The 16,704-nt window shown below is 48.5% G+C and overlaps 1 protein-coding gene across 1 annotated transcript in view; it reads left to right on the top strand.

The window, feature by feature from the left end:
* The window catches only part of PAPPA (pappalysin 1), a 253,037-nt gene that overhangs the window by 117,438 nt on the left and 118,895 nt on the right, over positions 1-16,704 (top strand). Inside the window, exon 9 of the mRNA XM_043927830.1 lies at positions 3,225-3,316. Coding sequence (XP_043783765.1) covers positions 3,225-3,316 — 92 coding nt within the window. The remainder of the gene's footprint in view (positions 1-3,224; positions 3,317-16,704) is intronic.

Raw genomic sequence — 16,704 nt, 5'->3', positions numbered from 1 at the left:
CCACAGTGCAGGAGACCTGAGTTCAATCCCTGGGTCGGGAAGATCCCCTGGAATAGGAAATGGCAACCTACTCACTATTCTTGCTTGGAGAATCCCATGGACAGAGGAGTCTGGCAGGCTACAGTCCATGGGATCTCAAAGAGTCAGACAGGACTGAATGACTAACACTTTTACTTTTCAGAGATACACTGATAAAACACTGCAAGCAATATCATCACTGACCTAAAACTGCTGGTAGTAGTAGTAATTTAAATATCATTCTGAGCAAGGTTTTTTAGTATTTTATACCTAGGATTAATAACCTTCATAGACGTCAAATAGGTATTGAATTACCTGCAGGTACAAAATAGTTGCATTCAGTTTTCTACCAACTATGTCAACAACTGTTTGGTACCTAACCTAAGCAAAAAAAAAAAAAAACTTTGAGGGTGAGAAGGACTGTTATCTTCTTCACTAACTGGATTTTTCATGGGATGATACATGCTAATTTGCTGTATATATGCAAAGGAATTTACGAAGAAATACAGATAGGCTCAACACTCAGTGAGGCCCCTGATGAAAAAAAAGCAGTGGATGACTGTTATAATGATAATTATAAATACTTATTGAGACTCTACTAGGCAGGAGGCACTGTGCTACACTATAACCCCCTTGGGTCCTTCCAACAACCATGTGAGATAGGCCTTATTACCTTACTTCACAGAAGAGACACCTTGCCCCCAAAGATTAAAGTGGTTTTCTGAAGCTTACATACTCAGTAAGGAGCAGAACCAAGATGTAGGCCTAGGACCCACATTTTTATCTGGATTTTCCATTGCCTCGCCGTGACTGATGGCACTGCAGAACTAACAAGTGAAGGGATAGCTCCCTGCTATCTCCTCTTTCCCAGACACTGTGCCAGGCGTCAGGGTGCTAGGATGACAAAGCCTCTGTCACATCCTTTGACTTCCTAAAGCCTAGGGCGGGGTGCTCTCAAGTAACAGGCAAAGGTGGTTGATCTGACAAGCGCTGTGATAGATGGAGCCCCTCGTCTCTGGACTCAGAGAAGATGGCCACCCACTCTAGCCTGGGAGGTCAAAGAAGGTTTCTCAGAGCTTGTCTATCTAATGATAGATCTGGCATGCCTAGAAGATATTTGTGGTGACCCTAATGTTTTGCTTAAACCAATAGAACGTACTGTTTGGGTGGTGAGGAAAGGAGGGTTAGAAGTGTTCTTTGTGGCTTTAGGGAAACCAGCCCAGGTTAAAAAAAAAAAAAATCTCTCCCCAGATAACCTATGAAATAGTTAAGAATCACAAGGCCATCATTGATTTCCAGTGTGTAAGATTTGCTTGAATACGGGCCCAGCTTGGAATATAGAATTCCTTGCTAATGGCTTTGCAAGCAGGAGAGAAGTGGGGGGCTCTTCAAAGATCAATGCAATGTCCTAGTCATCATAAGCACTGATTACAAGGCCCCATACTGGTAACTCTGACACGTCCTAAAAGCAACAAATGTTTCCCCGTGTTAATTGCCGGGGTAAAAGGCAAAGTCTGAGGCCCCTCCCAGGCCGGGACTCCCAGCCGGTCTCTGGGGAAAGAGGGACAACTGCCACAGCCTCTCCGGAGACATCCCAGGACAGATGGGTGGGCGTGGGGACTGTGGCTGACCGTCCGCTGTGTGCAGCAAACCTGGCCCGCCACCTTAAGTTACCTCCCATGTTTACGCCGACACTAAGGAGCAGGTGTAATTATCTCCATTTTAACCCATGAGAAAACAGACTCAACACCCAGAAGAACACTGTTTAGGGGATTTTTCTATAATAGTGGAAGTAGATTCTGTGCTCTCTGATCCAGTTGCCACTCGCTCCATCCAGCTATTGAGGACTTGAAATGTGCTTACTGTGGCTAAACAATGGAAAGTTTGTTTTCAATTTTTGTTGATGTAAATTGTCAAAGATAAAAAGATCAGAGGGAGATTAACCAGCGGTCCCCCACCTTTTTGGCACCAGGGACAGGTTTCATGGAAGACACTTTTTCCATGGACTGGGGAGATGGGAGATGGTTTAGGGATAACGCAAGCTCATTACATTTATTGTGTGCTTTATTTCTATTATTATTGCATCAACTCCACCTCAGATCATCAGGCATTAGGTGCCAGAGGTTGGAGAGCCCTACTAAGGGACTTGTCCAAAGTCACACAATTAGTTGGGAACACAGGGCTCTAAACCCAAGTTTCTGTGACTAAAGGGATGGGAATTTTCCAGAAAGTGGTAACACATCCAGTCTTTCAGTTGTTAATCCTCTTTCTCTTCTAGATCCAATTCAGAGAATGTGGCTCATTTTCTGCCCATCCTAACGACTGCAAATTCATCCTTCAGTGATGGAAATAATTCCTTAAAAAGTACGGGGAGGCGTTTTTATTTCCTAGCAGTGTAGGTCCCAGGCCTTAGAGTTCTTGTTACCATGAAATGACACAGCCAACAGAGAAGGCGGTGTTCTCTGATCTAATAAAGATCAGATACCTGAATGTGTGTAGGAGACAAAACTACCTTTATGTGCACTGGGGTTATGACAGAAGGGCCGGAGCAGGGCACAATGAAGAACAGCATTTATACCTTGCTGCTACTGCTGCTAAGTCACTTCAGTCGTGTCCGACTCTGTGCGACCCCATCCCTGGGATTCTCCAGGCAAGGACACTGGAGTGGGTTGCCATTTCCTTCTCCAATGCATAAAAGTGAAAAGTGAAAATGAAGTCTCTCAGTCATGTCTAACTCTTGTCGCAACCCCATGGACTGCAGCCTACCAGGCTCTTCCGTCCATGGGATTTTCTAGGCAAGAATACTGGAGTGGGGTGCCATTGCCTTCAAAACCCCAAAACTCCCTTCAATCCCCCATCTTAGAGTGGAAGTGCGATTTTCCAGAAACAGTAGCAAAGTCTGGTTCATTGATTCATCCTCTTCTTCCTCCCCTCTGACTTACTAACTTAACAGAGGAGATCTCAGCGAATGAGTCTGAAGCAGGAATTCTACTTTGCCATCAGAAACTCCCAGTAAGACAAACATAAGGACCTCACAAATTTACCTTGCACGCACCTCATTTGGAAGAAACAGAAACTCAGACAGGGGAAGAAGGGACCTGCCCGAGACCTAACCAAAACGTTCCTAGCCCCCAGCAGGCTTTTCCATGTCCCGTTGGGTTTCTGAAGCTGATGTGACAAATTTTCCTTCCATATCCGTTCTGCAGAAGCCAAGGTGAAGAGTGTGATGACATGAATAAGATCAATGGGGATGGCTGCTCCCTCTTCTGTCGGCAGGAAGTCTCCTTCAACTGTATTGGTAAGTCTGCCCTTTCTCTGGGCCTCACTGAAGAAGTGGACGGTGCCGGATGGCTGGTCAGTTAGAAGAATAGCAATGGTTATAACTAAATGATGATTCACTCCTTTCTATTACGCATATGTATTGAGTGCCTCCTGGGAGCCAGACACTGTTTTAGGCACTAGTGAGCACAGCCAAGGAAACAGACAGACAGAGGGCAGGCATTCTGCCCTCCTGGAGCGTATGTTCTCATAGGTGACGGTGGTAATGGATAACCCTTCTGATCTAGCTTCATCTTACACTGACTGCTCTTCTTCATGCCAGCCGTCTGGGATGGTTATTATTTGTGTAGATGTTTAAGGCTTTTATTCTTCCTTTAGAGATGAGAAAAACACAGAAGCCAGAGAGCTTGTGAAACGTGTCCAGAGTCACACAAGTTAGGCTTGAAGACAGAACCAGGACTTGGACCTGATCTTGTCTGATTCTTGCACACAAGCTCAGTTCATTTTCCTCCACGGCCTCCAGCCAGGATCCAGGCTCTCTGACTTGAGGAAGAGGAATCGCAGACCAGCCCATGTTTAGAAAGCAAATGTCCTTTTCCCACCTTCAAGGAGTCAGATGGGAAATTTGTTTTCCTCCGCCTTCTCCAGGAGTCTGGTTGGTTATGTTGTTTTAGCCCCACTTGGGAGGCCCCTGGTCAGCCTGGGGGTGGGGGGCTGGTAAACAGACAAGGGTTGGGGGGCAGGGATGGAATTTTGAGCTGGCCCAGATGAGATCATGCTTCCTTTAAGATGCAAATCGATACCTGAAGATCAAAGGTCCCCTGGCTAATCCCCTGGGCTGGAGGTGAAAACTAATCACAATTCATTTGCAAGTACAAAAGACAGAGGTGCTCCATCTAAGGAAAGGAGGAAGCCCTTGGTGGGAAGATTTCTCTCTGAAAGGCAGTTTTCTTGGAGGACTGGAGGGGAGGAAATGTCATTGGTTCTTCTCTTTGCAGCACCTCACAGGCAGCTTTTAGACCTCCCTCCTCCTGGCATGCTGTGAGCTCTTTACCACATATCATTTACGGTGTGTTCCATTCTCAAACATGTTTATTGACCACTTACTTTCTCCTTGGCACCAAGTGAGGGCTGAGCAACACAATAGAGGCGCCCCACACCTGTTCGTAGATGGAAGAAAAGGAAGACACGGAGGGGGGAAGGACAGCAGAGTTTCCAGGCAGGGACGTCGGTATTTAAAGTGCAGATTTTTTTCCCTCTCTATCTGTTGATTTGAGTACGATTCATAAAATCTTGATATGAACCTAGTGGTCTGGTAGGAAGAGCCTTGGATTAAATGTCAGAAAACCAGGCACTCTGGTCCCAGCGATGCTGAGAACATGTTAGGTGAAACTGGCCAAGTCACCTCCCTAGTCTGGACTTCTGACTGACCTCCCATAAATTGAAAGGATTATATTAGGTGGTCTCTAAAAGCCTTACCTGCACTTCTACTGTGTGGTTTCCAAAGTGTGTGACTATTTCTCATAATCGTGAGCTCTGCTCGAACCATCTCTCACCATGGACATCATCCTCATGACACCCAGGAGTACACTCAGATCCTGCTGGACGATGTCCACCCATTTTACTAGCATTAAGATGGCATGTGGCTCAAGGGCTTCTGGCCAGAGTTAGAACGTGGTGAAGTTAGGATGGTAGGGTCTGTGGAACAGGTCTGCAAGTTACAGTCCATGAGCTGGAACTGGTCTACTGCCTGTATTTGTAAATAAAGTTTTCTAGAATGTACCAGGGGCCTCCCTGGTGGTTCAGACTATTAAGAGTCCTCCTGTAACGTGGGAGACCTGAGTTTGATCCCTGGGTTGGGTAGATCCCCTGGAGAAGGAAATGGCAACCCACTCCAGTATTCTTGCCTGGAGAATCCCATGGACAGAGGAGCCTGGCAGGCTACAGCAGTCCACGGGGTCGCAAAGAGTCGGACACGACTGAGCGAATAACCCAGAATGCAATAATACAGGATGCTCAGTCATGTCCTTGTGACCCCATAGACTGTAGCCCGCCAGCCTCCTCTGTCCATGGAATTCTCTAGACAAGAATACTGGAGTGGGTGGCCATGCCCTCCTCCAGGGGATCTTCCAGACCCAGGGATCAAACCCATGTCTCTTGCATCTCCTGCATCGGTAGATGGATTCTGCACCACCTGGGAAGTGCTAGAACACAGTGCACCCGTCTTTCATTATCTGTGGCTGCTTTTTTGCTGCAACCATAGAGCTGAGTAGTTGCAACAGGGACCCCAGGGGCTGAAGAGCCTAAAATATTTATTTGGCTCATTACAGATGACATTTCTTGGTCCACAGATTTTGGGTCTCTGATATTATTGGTTGCTAGAGACTAGTGCAAAGAGGAGATGAACATTATGGCATGGTTCACCATTTCTTAGAAAAAATAACTGCATTTTATACCTACAGAAGTGGGGCCTGGCAGACTCAGAGTCGGGTCCTCTCTTGCTTTACCTCTAGAGGCATTGCTTCCCCACCTACACTTTGGCCCAAGTAACTGGAACAGACCCTGATTTTCAAGCTGTGTTCACTGAAATACTTAAGAGGGGTAAGAGTGAAGATGAGGACGTTACCAAGAGGATGAGACTTGGAACCTCCGGATCTAGTTTATATTGTTATTTTTTAAGAATTTATTTATTTATCTTTTTATGGTCTCACTAGGCCTTTGTTGCTGTGTGCAGACGTTTTCTGTTTGTGGCGAGCGGGGGCTCCTCATGACAGTGGCCTCTCTTGTTGCAGAGCACAGGCTCCAGGCACGCGGGCTTTGGGCAGCACGTGGACTCAGGAGTTGTGGCTCATGGGCCTAGTTGCCCCCTGGCCTGTGGAATCTTCCCGGACCAAGGGAATCCGCGTCCCCTGCATTGGCAGATGGATTCTTAGCCACTGTACCACCAGAGAAGGCCCTCGATCTGCTTCCCATACGATTATTCCCCAGTAGATCCTAAATGTTCTGCTGTTGCTGATGACATGTATTGAACACCTATCATATGCTGGACACATTTCTAAAGTGTCATTCTCCTAAGAACTCTTTCAAGTACCCTTCATTTACAAACCAGGATGCTGAGGCGTGGGGAGGTGAACTAAGGATATGCAGTCAAGTGGTAGAGCTGGGACTTTCACCCAGAGAGTCTGACTCTAGGGCTCATGGTGAGGAGCTTCCTGCAAAATATTTTTTTTACCAGACAGCTCTTGGTCTGGTAGAGCTTTGGGAGTGTGAGCAAGGAACATACTGCTGGGGAACAGTTCACTTAGTGAATTAATGGAATGGAATACAGAACTGTCAGTGGTGTGGACAGCGTCCAGGGAAGGCTCTGCATTCCCCCTGCCTGTTGACTGTGGCTGTGTAAGAGGAGGCACCTCAGTTAGTCACCCCCACCTCACCATGTAGGAGTCCATCCTAGGCACTCCGAGGGACAGGACATTCCAGGAAGAAAGGAGTCTGTCCAGAGATCCCGGCGCCTAGGAACTACATTCCAAGAACAGACTCCATGGCTTTAGAGGAAGAAAAACATCTTCCTCTAAGAAGAATAACAGAAAAACAGACAGTGAATCTGTGGCTCCCAAAAGATCCAGCTCAGATGAGTCAGAGAAATGGGACTGGAATGTGGGAGGCGTTGCTGGGGTGGATGTTGTTCTCATCATGACACATGTCAAGACGCTGGTCAAGGTGTTAGCCAGAAGAACAGGCTTGAATGAGACTTAACTTGGGTTGACACCATGACTTAGACATGTGGCCTTGGCTGAGCTTCAGTGTTCTCATCCTGAAAATGGGAGCAGGCCTGGGACTTCATTGCGGAAGATGTTTACCAATATTTGTGGACACATTATTTCAATCCCTTTCCCAGATTTAGGAAAGAAGTCTCCTTGTTGTAATAATAGTGAGGCAGAGCCCCACCACAGAAGCTGGTAATGCAGAGACTTCCCTGGCGGTCTAGTGGTTAAGACTCTGCATTCCAGTGCAGAGGGTGTGGGTCCAGTCCCTGCTGGAGAAACTAAGATCCCATATGCCTAGTGGCAGGGAAACCAAAAGATGAAACAGAAACAATAGAGTAACACATTCAATAAAGACTTAATAAAAAAGAAAAGAAGTTAGTAATGGCAGCACCTCTGACCCCCAGTCCTCCTTGTAACTGAATGTGGGCACCTGACCTACCCTCTCCCCTGATCACCAATCAGACACATCAGCCCGAGGATGAATCAGAAGACATAGGGACTCTGATTCATCAAAGCAAACCCATTTGATGAAGATGGTAGGAGCGGCCACAACCCACGTGTTTCCAAAGGACCACTGACAGCACCCAGCAGTCGTGCGGAGATGACTTTGTGCAGCCACAGCTCTGAGATGTCTTCGCAAGAACAGTCCTGGGGCTTCCCCGTGAGCTCAAAATCAGCCTTCAGAACACTCTCCAGCCCTCCCAGGGAGTCTTCCATCAGTACCCAATATTCTTTGAATAGATAATTCTTGTTTGCTTGTTTTGCCTGACTTGGCCAAAGTTGGTTTCTGCTGATTGTCGCTTAGAAGCCCTACTGAATGTTGTTGTCATCAGATGCGGTGAGGTCCAGCCCTGTTCCCAGCAAGTTGAATGTGTTTGGTGCACATTCCCCAGTACTTCCCTCGGTGAGCGTTGGGATGGGGGTGAATATCTGCACCGCCCACCACGTGTGGGTACTCACCAGGCAGCCTGCCCTATGTCATGCACCTTTGTTTAAGGTGAGCCTGTGGGAGGTGTCTTACATCCAGATGAGGGATCTGAGACCTGCTAGGATGCCCGAAGGGGCTTCCCAGGTGGCGTCGTGGTAAAGAATCCGCCTGCCCATGCAGGAGACGCAGGTTCGATCCCTGGGTCGGGAAGATCTCCTGGAATAGGAAATGGCCACCTGCTCCAGTGTTTTTGCCTGAAAAAAACCCATGGACAGAGGATCCTGGTGGACTATAGTCCTTGGGGTTTTGTGAAGAGTTCTGACAAGACTGAGCCCAGAGCATACACACAGGATGCCTTCACTTGTCCAAGGTGACTCATCTCAAAGAACTGTGATTCTATCTCCAGACTAAGCACAGAGCCTCTCTGCCTTCTCTCGGAGGCAGCTCTGCCTCCCTAGCTGAATGACCCCTCACTCCCTCCCTTCCTTTCTTCTTTCCACGCTTTCTTCCCCCCTTCCTTTCCTCCTTATTTGTTTTCTTGTCGCTGACCATCGAGCCGGGCTGATGTTTTCCCTGGCTCTGGCACCAGCAGCGTGAGGGTGGGTGGCAGATTTATGGTGGCGTTCTCATTCACGCTGCAGAAGCCCACACATCCGGAAGGATTCCCAAGGTGCCAATGTGTTTTTATGCAACAGCCCGGGACTTCCCTTCCCCACTGTCCCACCCCCAGAGCCCTCATCCCCAACACATAATAAGTTGCTTGTTAATAGGAGCACCACCCACAAGACCTCTTAGGCAATGAGGCTGCGTCCCCGGCAATGTGGAAATTATCTTGTCCTTTCTCCCCCTTTTCACATATAACATACCCCAGGCCTGAGGTTTTCGGTTAAAAAAAATGTGGTATCATCAATAAACTGATAACTCTCCGCACCCCACCCGGAGCGGCTCTGGCTGGAGGCATTGTTCGCAGAGTTGGGAATTCTGTGTCTAAAGCACTGAGTCATAAACTACAGACAGGCTGCTGATAAAGGCTGAAGAGGGGGAGGTAATGGTCAAATTAGTCAGACAAAATGGGAAGCATCCCCAATAGGGGTCATACTCAGTCATATATCTCCAGTGGGTGCTGGAAACATGCTACCTTCGGAGATGACATTTAAGCCATTATAGGGGTTGTGATTGTAGAAAGCTCTTCGTGCCATGTTGATTTACTGCCCCGGGTTCTTCAGGAGAGCTGGGGTCTCAGCTCAGACTTGAGAGCCTGGGTTGCAGCTTGGGATCTCCCCTGGGGGGCGTCAGCCTCTCCCTTGGTGAAATGAGAGTGAGCGTGCTGAGGGTCAAAAAGCTCCCTTCCCCTGTCTGACAGTGAGGAATCCTCAATTTGTCAAACATCCATTTAAGGGTTTTGGGGTTTCAGATCCTGCTTGAGGCTAATATATAGTTAAGCAAACAAAGCAAACGGATCCCCACGTCGTCTTTTGCAGACACAAACACACACGATTCCCAGCCTGGCTCTCGTTCTCAGCCCCTCCCCTCCCAGCTCCTCTCCCCCATTCCCTGCCATTAGCCTCACTTTGTCTCTGGTCAGGACACAGCATTCCCAGCCCTGTCCTAGAGCCAGGGCCAATAACTAAATTATCTGTGCACAGATAAGGGGGCGGGGGGAGGAGGGATCAATCCATTTCCCCACCAGCCCCTGGGAGGGGCGGGGGTCACCGCGCCTTGTGGCCCCTCTGTCAGGCTGCCCTGGCCTGCTCCCAGCCAAGGCGAGAAAGGAAAACAAGAAGATGAATCGCTGTGTCTTCTTGGTGGATATTCTGATGAGAGTTTAGAACACCACTGACTAAAGGGGAAAATAGCATCTGGTAGGGGGAGGGGAAGAGGCGGAAGCATGGGCCCTGCTGGGAGTTGTGTCTATTATTATTTTTCTAACAACGTGAAATCGTAATAGATGACCCACCTCTCACCTTACCAAAAAAAAAAAATTGAAGTAAGGAAAAAATAAAACATCTCCTGGCCATACATAGTTTTTCAGACCTCCCTCTATGGAAAACATAGTGACTGTCGCCAAAATACCTTCTTGAAATAAAACTTCTTTTAACTTGAAGACCTGTCTTTAAAAGAAGGAAAGAGAAGTGTTAGTGGTAGTCATGGAGGTGGTGATAATGGTGGTGGTCTGTCAGCTAGAATGGGTATCATGCTTAGTACTGGCATCATGACACATACCATTCATGATTATGGACATGGATTTTGGGTGAGAAGCAAGGTCCAAATAAATTTTCTCTGTGCCTCAGTTTGCTCATCAGTGAGATGGGTTAGTAATAGTCCCTGCCTCTCACAGTTGTTAAGATGAAATGAGGTTAAGTAGGTAAAACATTTTATAAGTGATACCTAGTAGGTGATACGTATACACTTGCTAATGCTGCCGCTGTTGTCACCGATGTCATTAATTTGAAACTTAGGTCCATCTTCCCAGGAACCCGGTGACATAAATGATGTTGATCTCAGTTGTGTAGAGGTTCAGAGAGGTTAAATAGCTTGCCCAAGGTCACATAGCTGGGAAAAGCAGAGATGAGATTCACAGTACCCAAGCAAAGTCTGCACACTTGACCGTGAAATTATTTCATTTATCAGGCACCCAACTGGACCAGCTTCTGTGCTAAGGGCCCTTTTGTCAAATGATTTTGTTTACCCTTCCCGCCACGCTGCTTCCTCAGAATAAGGGCGTCCCTTTTGCTGATGAGGAGGCTGGAACGCTGAGAGTGGAGGTGAATCGTCCTAAGTCATACAGCCAACTGGGTCAGAGTAGGAGATTTTAGCTCCAGTCCCCCTGTTTTCAAAGAGTGCATCCAGCATCCAGATGAGCCCCACCAAAAGCCGTGGAGAGCCTCTCTTTTCCACTGCTTCGGCTGTGTTGCCACTGACACTGCGGAAACAAAAGTGAATGCAGAGATCCTTCCTGTGCCTTTCTCATGAGTCATGAAAATGACAATTTTCAGTTATTATCACCCTATAAACATTCTACTGCACAAACCCCAGGCCCTTGACTTAGGGCCATTCTGTGTTTGGGGCTGCATTTTTGTTTATAATAGCTCACCCTCCATTGAATATAGCCACATTGTGTTTTAGCCTAGGAGGAGTTTGACACTTCAGTCCGTTGTCATGGCAATGTCAGGCCAAGGAGCCTGAGTTCAAAGGTCTATTGATTTTAATCACTCCCTGGGTCAGCTTGAGCATCTCCCATCCTCTCTCTGAGTCCCAGTCTTCTTTTCTGGAAAATGGACATAATCATAACACAGTTATGTTTAGAGAAAGATGGAAAGAGAGTCTTTAGCGTGTCCAGCACCGTGCATGGCAATCCGTAGACATGTCTACTATCTTCCCCTCCCATTTGCCATCTTAGTTGTGAGGGATGCAAAGGCCACAGGTCCATCTCTGGGACAAATGGTCCTTAGCTGCATCCTGTCATCAGGAGAAGTGACGGAGGCCCCTTGATCTCGGTCTCCCCAGCTATCACGTGATAAATGAGCTCCGGGACTCTTCCAATCCTGACTTCCAGAATTTAAATCCCAGATCGTTATTGTTTTTAAACTGGGTATTTTAAAAGAAATGAGGGCTTGGGGAGGGGAAAGGAATTCCTTTAACCCAGAGGGTCAAAGGGGGTCACAGAGGGGACAAAGACTAGGGGAAGCGAGGCGATGGGGCGGAAGGCTGCTGTGCTGGGCGGTCTAAAGATCTGAGGTCCTCAACCGGGAGGTCTGATGGATGCATTCACACACCCTCGAGTCAGCACCGGTTAGGATCAAGCCTGCCATCCAGCCTCAGACCGCGGCTTACCACCTCCTTTAGAAGCCCGGGAGGCCTACCCCACAGAGAGGCCAGTCAGGAATGAAAAGAAACAGGATGGCCTCAGATGCCAGAAAGGAGGAATTCTCGCCCTCAGTCCAGGTTGGCCTCGTGACTCCCAGGGAGGGGTCAGGCTCCGAAAGGACTCAGAGCTTTCCTGAAATTGAGGAATTAAGACCACACTTTGATGTGCGCGTTTGAAACGCAGTCCACATCCAAGACAGGTGAATCTGGGTAGCGGAGAACAAGGGCTTCTCTGTGGCACTTAAAGGGACCAGAGACTGGACTGCCGCCGCAGGGGCCTTCTTGCTGTGCATCTGTGTGGCCAGGACTTCAGGTCCGAGGGAGCCCGCAGAGGGGAGAGGCCTGGGGGCAGGAGTCTTTCCTCGTCCCAGGCTCGCCCTCTCCTCTTTCCTGAGGACCGTGGTGGGTTGGAAGAGACATTTAATATTCATGAGCTGTGATCGCCACTTGAAGGGAGTACCCTGGGGGAAATTGAAATATTAAGCAAGTGGGGGATATAGTCCTAATTGTATCCTCCTCTCCTTTTGGGGCAGAGAAGTAATGTGCTTAAAATAAAATGATGGATGGGCAGTCAGGACTGTGTGAAACCCCACAGCTATAGTCTGCAGAATGGAGCGGCTGTGGGCGCTAACGTAAGCCAGGCCAAGGATGGTGCAGATCTGGCGCTGAGTCACATCATGCATTTAGTCACACAGTTACTGATGTCTGCTGGGTGCCGAACACCGTGTTGGTGGCAAGGGAGATGTCCGTGAACAAGGAAGGCCAGGGAGGCGAAGGAAAGAGCTCTGGCAATTATTGAAATGAAATTGTTGGAAATGCCACTGAGTGGAAATGTGTAGGGGTGTGTAAGTGACCAGGCCGAGAGAGGCCCCCTTGGAGACAGGACCTTCAAGTTGAGACGTGAAGGCTGAAGAGAAAGTGGACAAAGTAGGGAGATGGGGAGCAGGGTGATGGAGCAAGGATTGCAAGTTCAGACTGCTAAATCCTCGAGGCAGGAAAGAGCTTTCAAGGAGGTCGGAGAAAGTCCTCGTGGCTGGAGAGTGGTGAGGGGCGGAAGAGGGAAGAGGTTGGACCCCGCAGGTTTGAGGACTCCGGGGAGGGTGCTGTTCCTGGCAGGAAAAGAAGGGAAGGCACGTCGTTGGTGTGCAGTCTACACACGGGGACAAGCCCTGCCCAGGGGCCCAGGAGGCTTGCTTAGATCAGGGGTCAGAAACTACTGCCCGTGGTCAAACCACACGTGCTGTCTCTGATGGCAGATCAGGTTTGACTGAAACATCACTGTGCCCCTTGGTTTAGAGATCTGTGACCGCAGAGATAGCCGAGTAGTTCCCAGAGACCCTGCATGGCCCACCACGTCAAAATATTCACTGTCTGGCCTTGCAGGGGAGAAGTTGCTGACCAACTGGGGCATAGATGGATGAGTCTATAGGTGGGTGGAAGATTAGCCAAGCAGGTAGGTCAAGGCAGATGAGAGGCAGAGAGGGGAGGGCACGACCTCGTCTGCATCGCCCCTCAGCCTGTGGCAGCCTAGTTGTAGTTCTGTCCACTCCCCCACATTTTTTGTTTACATGTCAGTTTCCCTCACCCTCGAAAGAAGTCATCCTGCCCATCCCCGTGTTCCCAGCATCCAGCTAGATCCAGACTTTGGCTAATACACTGAGTCAAGTGATACTTGGAAGCAGAAAAGAGTGGCCGGAGATGCTCAGCTCCAGCTTAGTACCTAGAGCTTCAGCGAACATCCTGGATCCGCCCGGGGTTGGAGAAGGGGGCATGTAGACCTTTAATAAGAGCCTACTACGGCAGTCTCATTTCAAACCCCCAGCACCCCGGGCATCCAGACATTCTCATCACCACTTTCCAGATGACAGAGCAGAGTCCCCAGTGTTTAAGTGACTTTTGAGAAAGTGACCTCTGTTCCATAAATATTTATTGAGCGGGAAAACCAGCCGGAGAAGAAACAAGCTTTCGTGAGTGTCACATCCCAGGCCAGCCGTTCTGCCACACACACGGCTCTTCCCTCCCCTCTCTATCTTCCTGGCTGCAGGAAGGCAGGGCCTGTGTCTCCCATTTTACACAAGAGGAAACTGAGGCTCGGGGAGATGAAAAGGCTTCTTTAAAGCAGGTGATTTTTAAGTGGCAGAGCTGAGGTTTGAACCAGAATCTGCCCAGCTCCGACGCTCAAGAAGCCAGTGTCCTCCGAAACATCAGATCTTCAGAACCAGTAGAAGTGCTGACATCGATATCTGCGTTGCCAGCCCTTTTCCATCTCTTCATTTCAAACAATAGTCATAACAGTCGAGACTCCCGGTTATGCATGTAATGCTTTTTCTCCGTGAACTCCTGTGCTTAATTGTGTTGACCCTATAGATAAGGAAAACGCACGGAGATGTCTAGGCTCCCCAGTAAGGGATTCCAGCCGTGGAAGTCTGTCTCTTAAACCCTCGAGCTGAACTGCTAATTTATGCTACCTTTTGATCATTAAGATTATCTAATAAAAACATGTGCTCTCGAGAGCTGAACAGCCTGGCAGCAAAGAGATAATGAGAAGAGGAAACAATGCAAGGTGGGAAAGGAATCTCACATCGCACAGGGCTCCCAGGGTCTCTTTAAGACGCAGTCTGGAGTGTTTGTTTACAGATCATTAGCGACTCAACAGAGGGAGAAACTAAACGCGAGACTTTTTCCCTTCGCTGCTACTGATTAAGTACCAGGGAGAAATTAAGATACAGCAAAGCTGAAATTATAATAATTTTTAAGGGACCGGATTTTAATTTTAATTTGCCAGAGAGATAAAGTATCCCACACTGGGTGTCTGCAGCTCCCCTCACAGGTGCTGGGCTTCCGTTCTCTGGCCTCAAGGCAGCAGCCGCAGGGGTTCCGCAAAGAGGACGGAAACAAAGGAGACCACAGGAGAGATTCACACTGCCATGTGTCTGTATTAAGCACCTGCTGTATACAAAGTTCTGTGCTAGGCAGGAGGCAGATGGGAGTGACGATCTGGGGAAGAAGGAGTCCTTCATTGCAGGGCTCTAGAGGGCAATGGTCCTTAAAGATGTACAGGGATGGTTTGAGGAGACCCCAGGAGGAGTGGGAAGACCAATGGTGGGGGTTGGTGAGTCTGTGAAGGCTTCCTGAGCAGCTGGTCTCGGTAAAACCGCATGCAGGGACTCTGCTGCTATCAAGGTCCAGAAGGAGGGTGCTTCTGCGGTCCCGTGGGCAGACAGGTCCCATAGGAAGCTGCTCCGGGGACTCACAGGAGGGGTAGGTGGGTAGGTGTGATTCTGGGTCAAGCAGTGGTTTCTGGGCAGAAGCAAGACAAGCTAGGAGCAGTGCTTTAAGAGCAGACTCCTGCTGCGGGATGCTCTTCAAGGGCCAATGAAGTACTCTTGGCAGCTTGGCCTGAAGAGAAATCAGAGTGATTTTGGCTTTCAACACCAGTCAGAAGCCCAGCCCAAATGATCCAAAAGATTGGACTGAACTTCCAACTGCTATTGGCAGGATCGTAACTGGTTTCTCAACTCAGGAGTCCAAAACCATGCATTGTAACTCGAGTTCAGCCTCACTGCTGATGAGAGGGCTGCACCAGCATCTTCAAGCCCCAGAATTTCCCATCAGTCTTTGCGCCTTTTGCCAAGAGAACTCCTAGATGGAGAGAGACAGAGGAGAGGCCAATTGACCTGACCCAGCAACACAGGGACTGCCTCATCTCCAGACTTGGTCCCCAACCATCTTTTTCCAACTGTGGAGTGTGGGGAGTGAGCTTCCTTACTTCATAGGGTAGCTGTGATATATTCTTTCATGCATTTATGGATTTATTCATCATACATTTGTTCAGACCTCTTACCCGTCAGGGCCATGCTAAGGCACCAAGAATGCCAAATGTGCTAGGCTTGGGGCAGCCTCTGTTCTTCAGAAAGTGATGAATAAATACTGATTCTCGTGGTTATTATAAATAACAGCCTAGTTCTTACTCACAAGTAGAGAACGCCCTGTCCCTGGAAGAGATCAACCAGAAAGTTGAGAGTCCTCGTGGAGCAATGAAGGGGGTTCTCTCAGAGAGCGTGATTAAACAGACGTGTGTGTGTCCTCAGTTCTCAATCACGTCTGACTCCTTTGTGGCCCCATGGACTGTAGCCCACCAGGCTCCTCTGTCCATGGAATTCTCCAGGCAAGAACACTGGGTTGGGTTGCCATTTCCTATGCCATAGGATCTTCCTGACCCAGGGGTCAAAACCTGCATCTCCTGTGTCTCCTGCATTGGCAGGCAGATTCTTTACCATTGTGCCAAAGAATGGTTTTGAGGGGAAGCCAAAAAACAAACATGGAAGTTACCTGGTGGCTCAGACAGTAAAGAGTCTGCCTGCAATACAGGAGACCTGGGTTCGATCCCTGGGTCAGGAAGGTTCCCTGGAGAAGGGGATGGCTACCCACTCCAGTATTCTTGCCTGGAGAATCCCATGGACAGAGGGGCCTGGTGGGCTACAGTCCATGGGGTCACAAAGAGCCGGACGTGACTGAGCACTAATACTTTTTCAAACAACAAACATACTCCAATATTTTTCTCCTTCAGCTTACCTGGTTCTTTGTTGAACTTCTTAATTTCCAGGCCCTCTGAAATGTTACCTTCTTCCAGTTTTCCTTAACCTCTCTGCCCATCCCTACATAGACATGTTATGCCTACCTTTTAGACATTCTTTCTCCAAAGTTCCACAATGGACTCCCTTCCCAGTTTCCGCACTCTCTCCCTGACTCCGTAATTCAAAACCAAAGACTGCAAAATTTCTGTGTGCAGTCTGAGGTCTTTATCCTGACCTCTGGACTAGTATATCTAATGATTCTATAGTA

This window comes from Cervus elaphus, chromosome 16 (assembly GCF_910594005.1).
Source record: "Cervus elaphus chromosome 16, mCerEla1.1, whole genome shotgun sequence".
NCBI lineage: Eukaryota > Metazoa > Chordata > Mammalia > Artiodactyla > Cervidae > Cervus > Cervus elaphus.
Note: the sequence above shows the minus strand (reverse complement) of the source record. Positions and strands in the feature narration are given on the sequence as shown.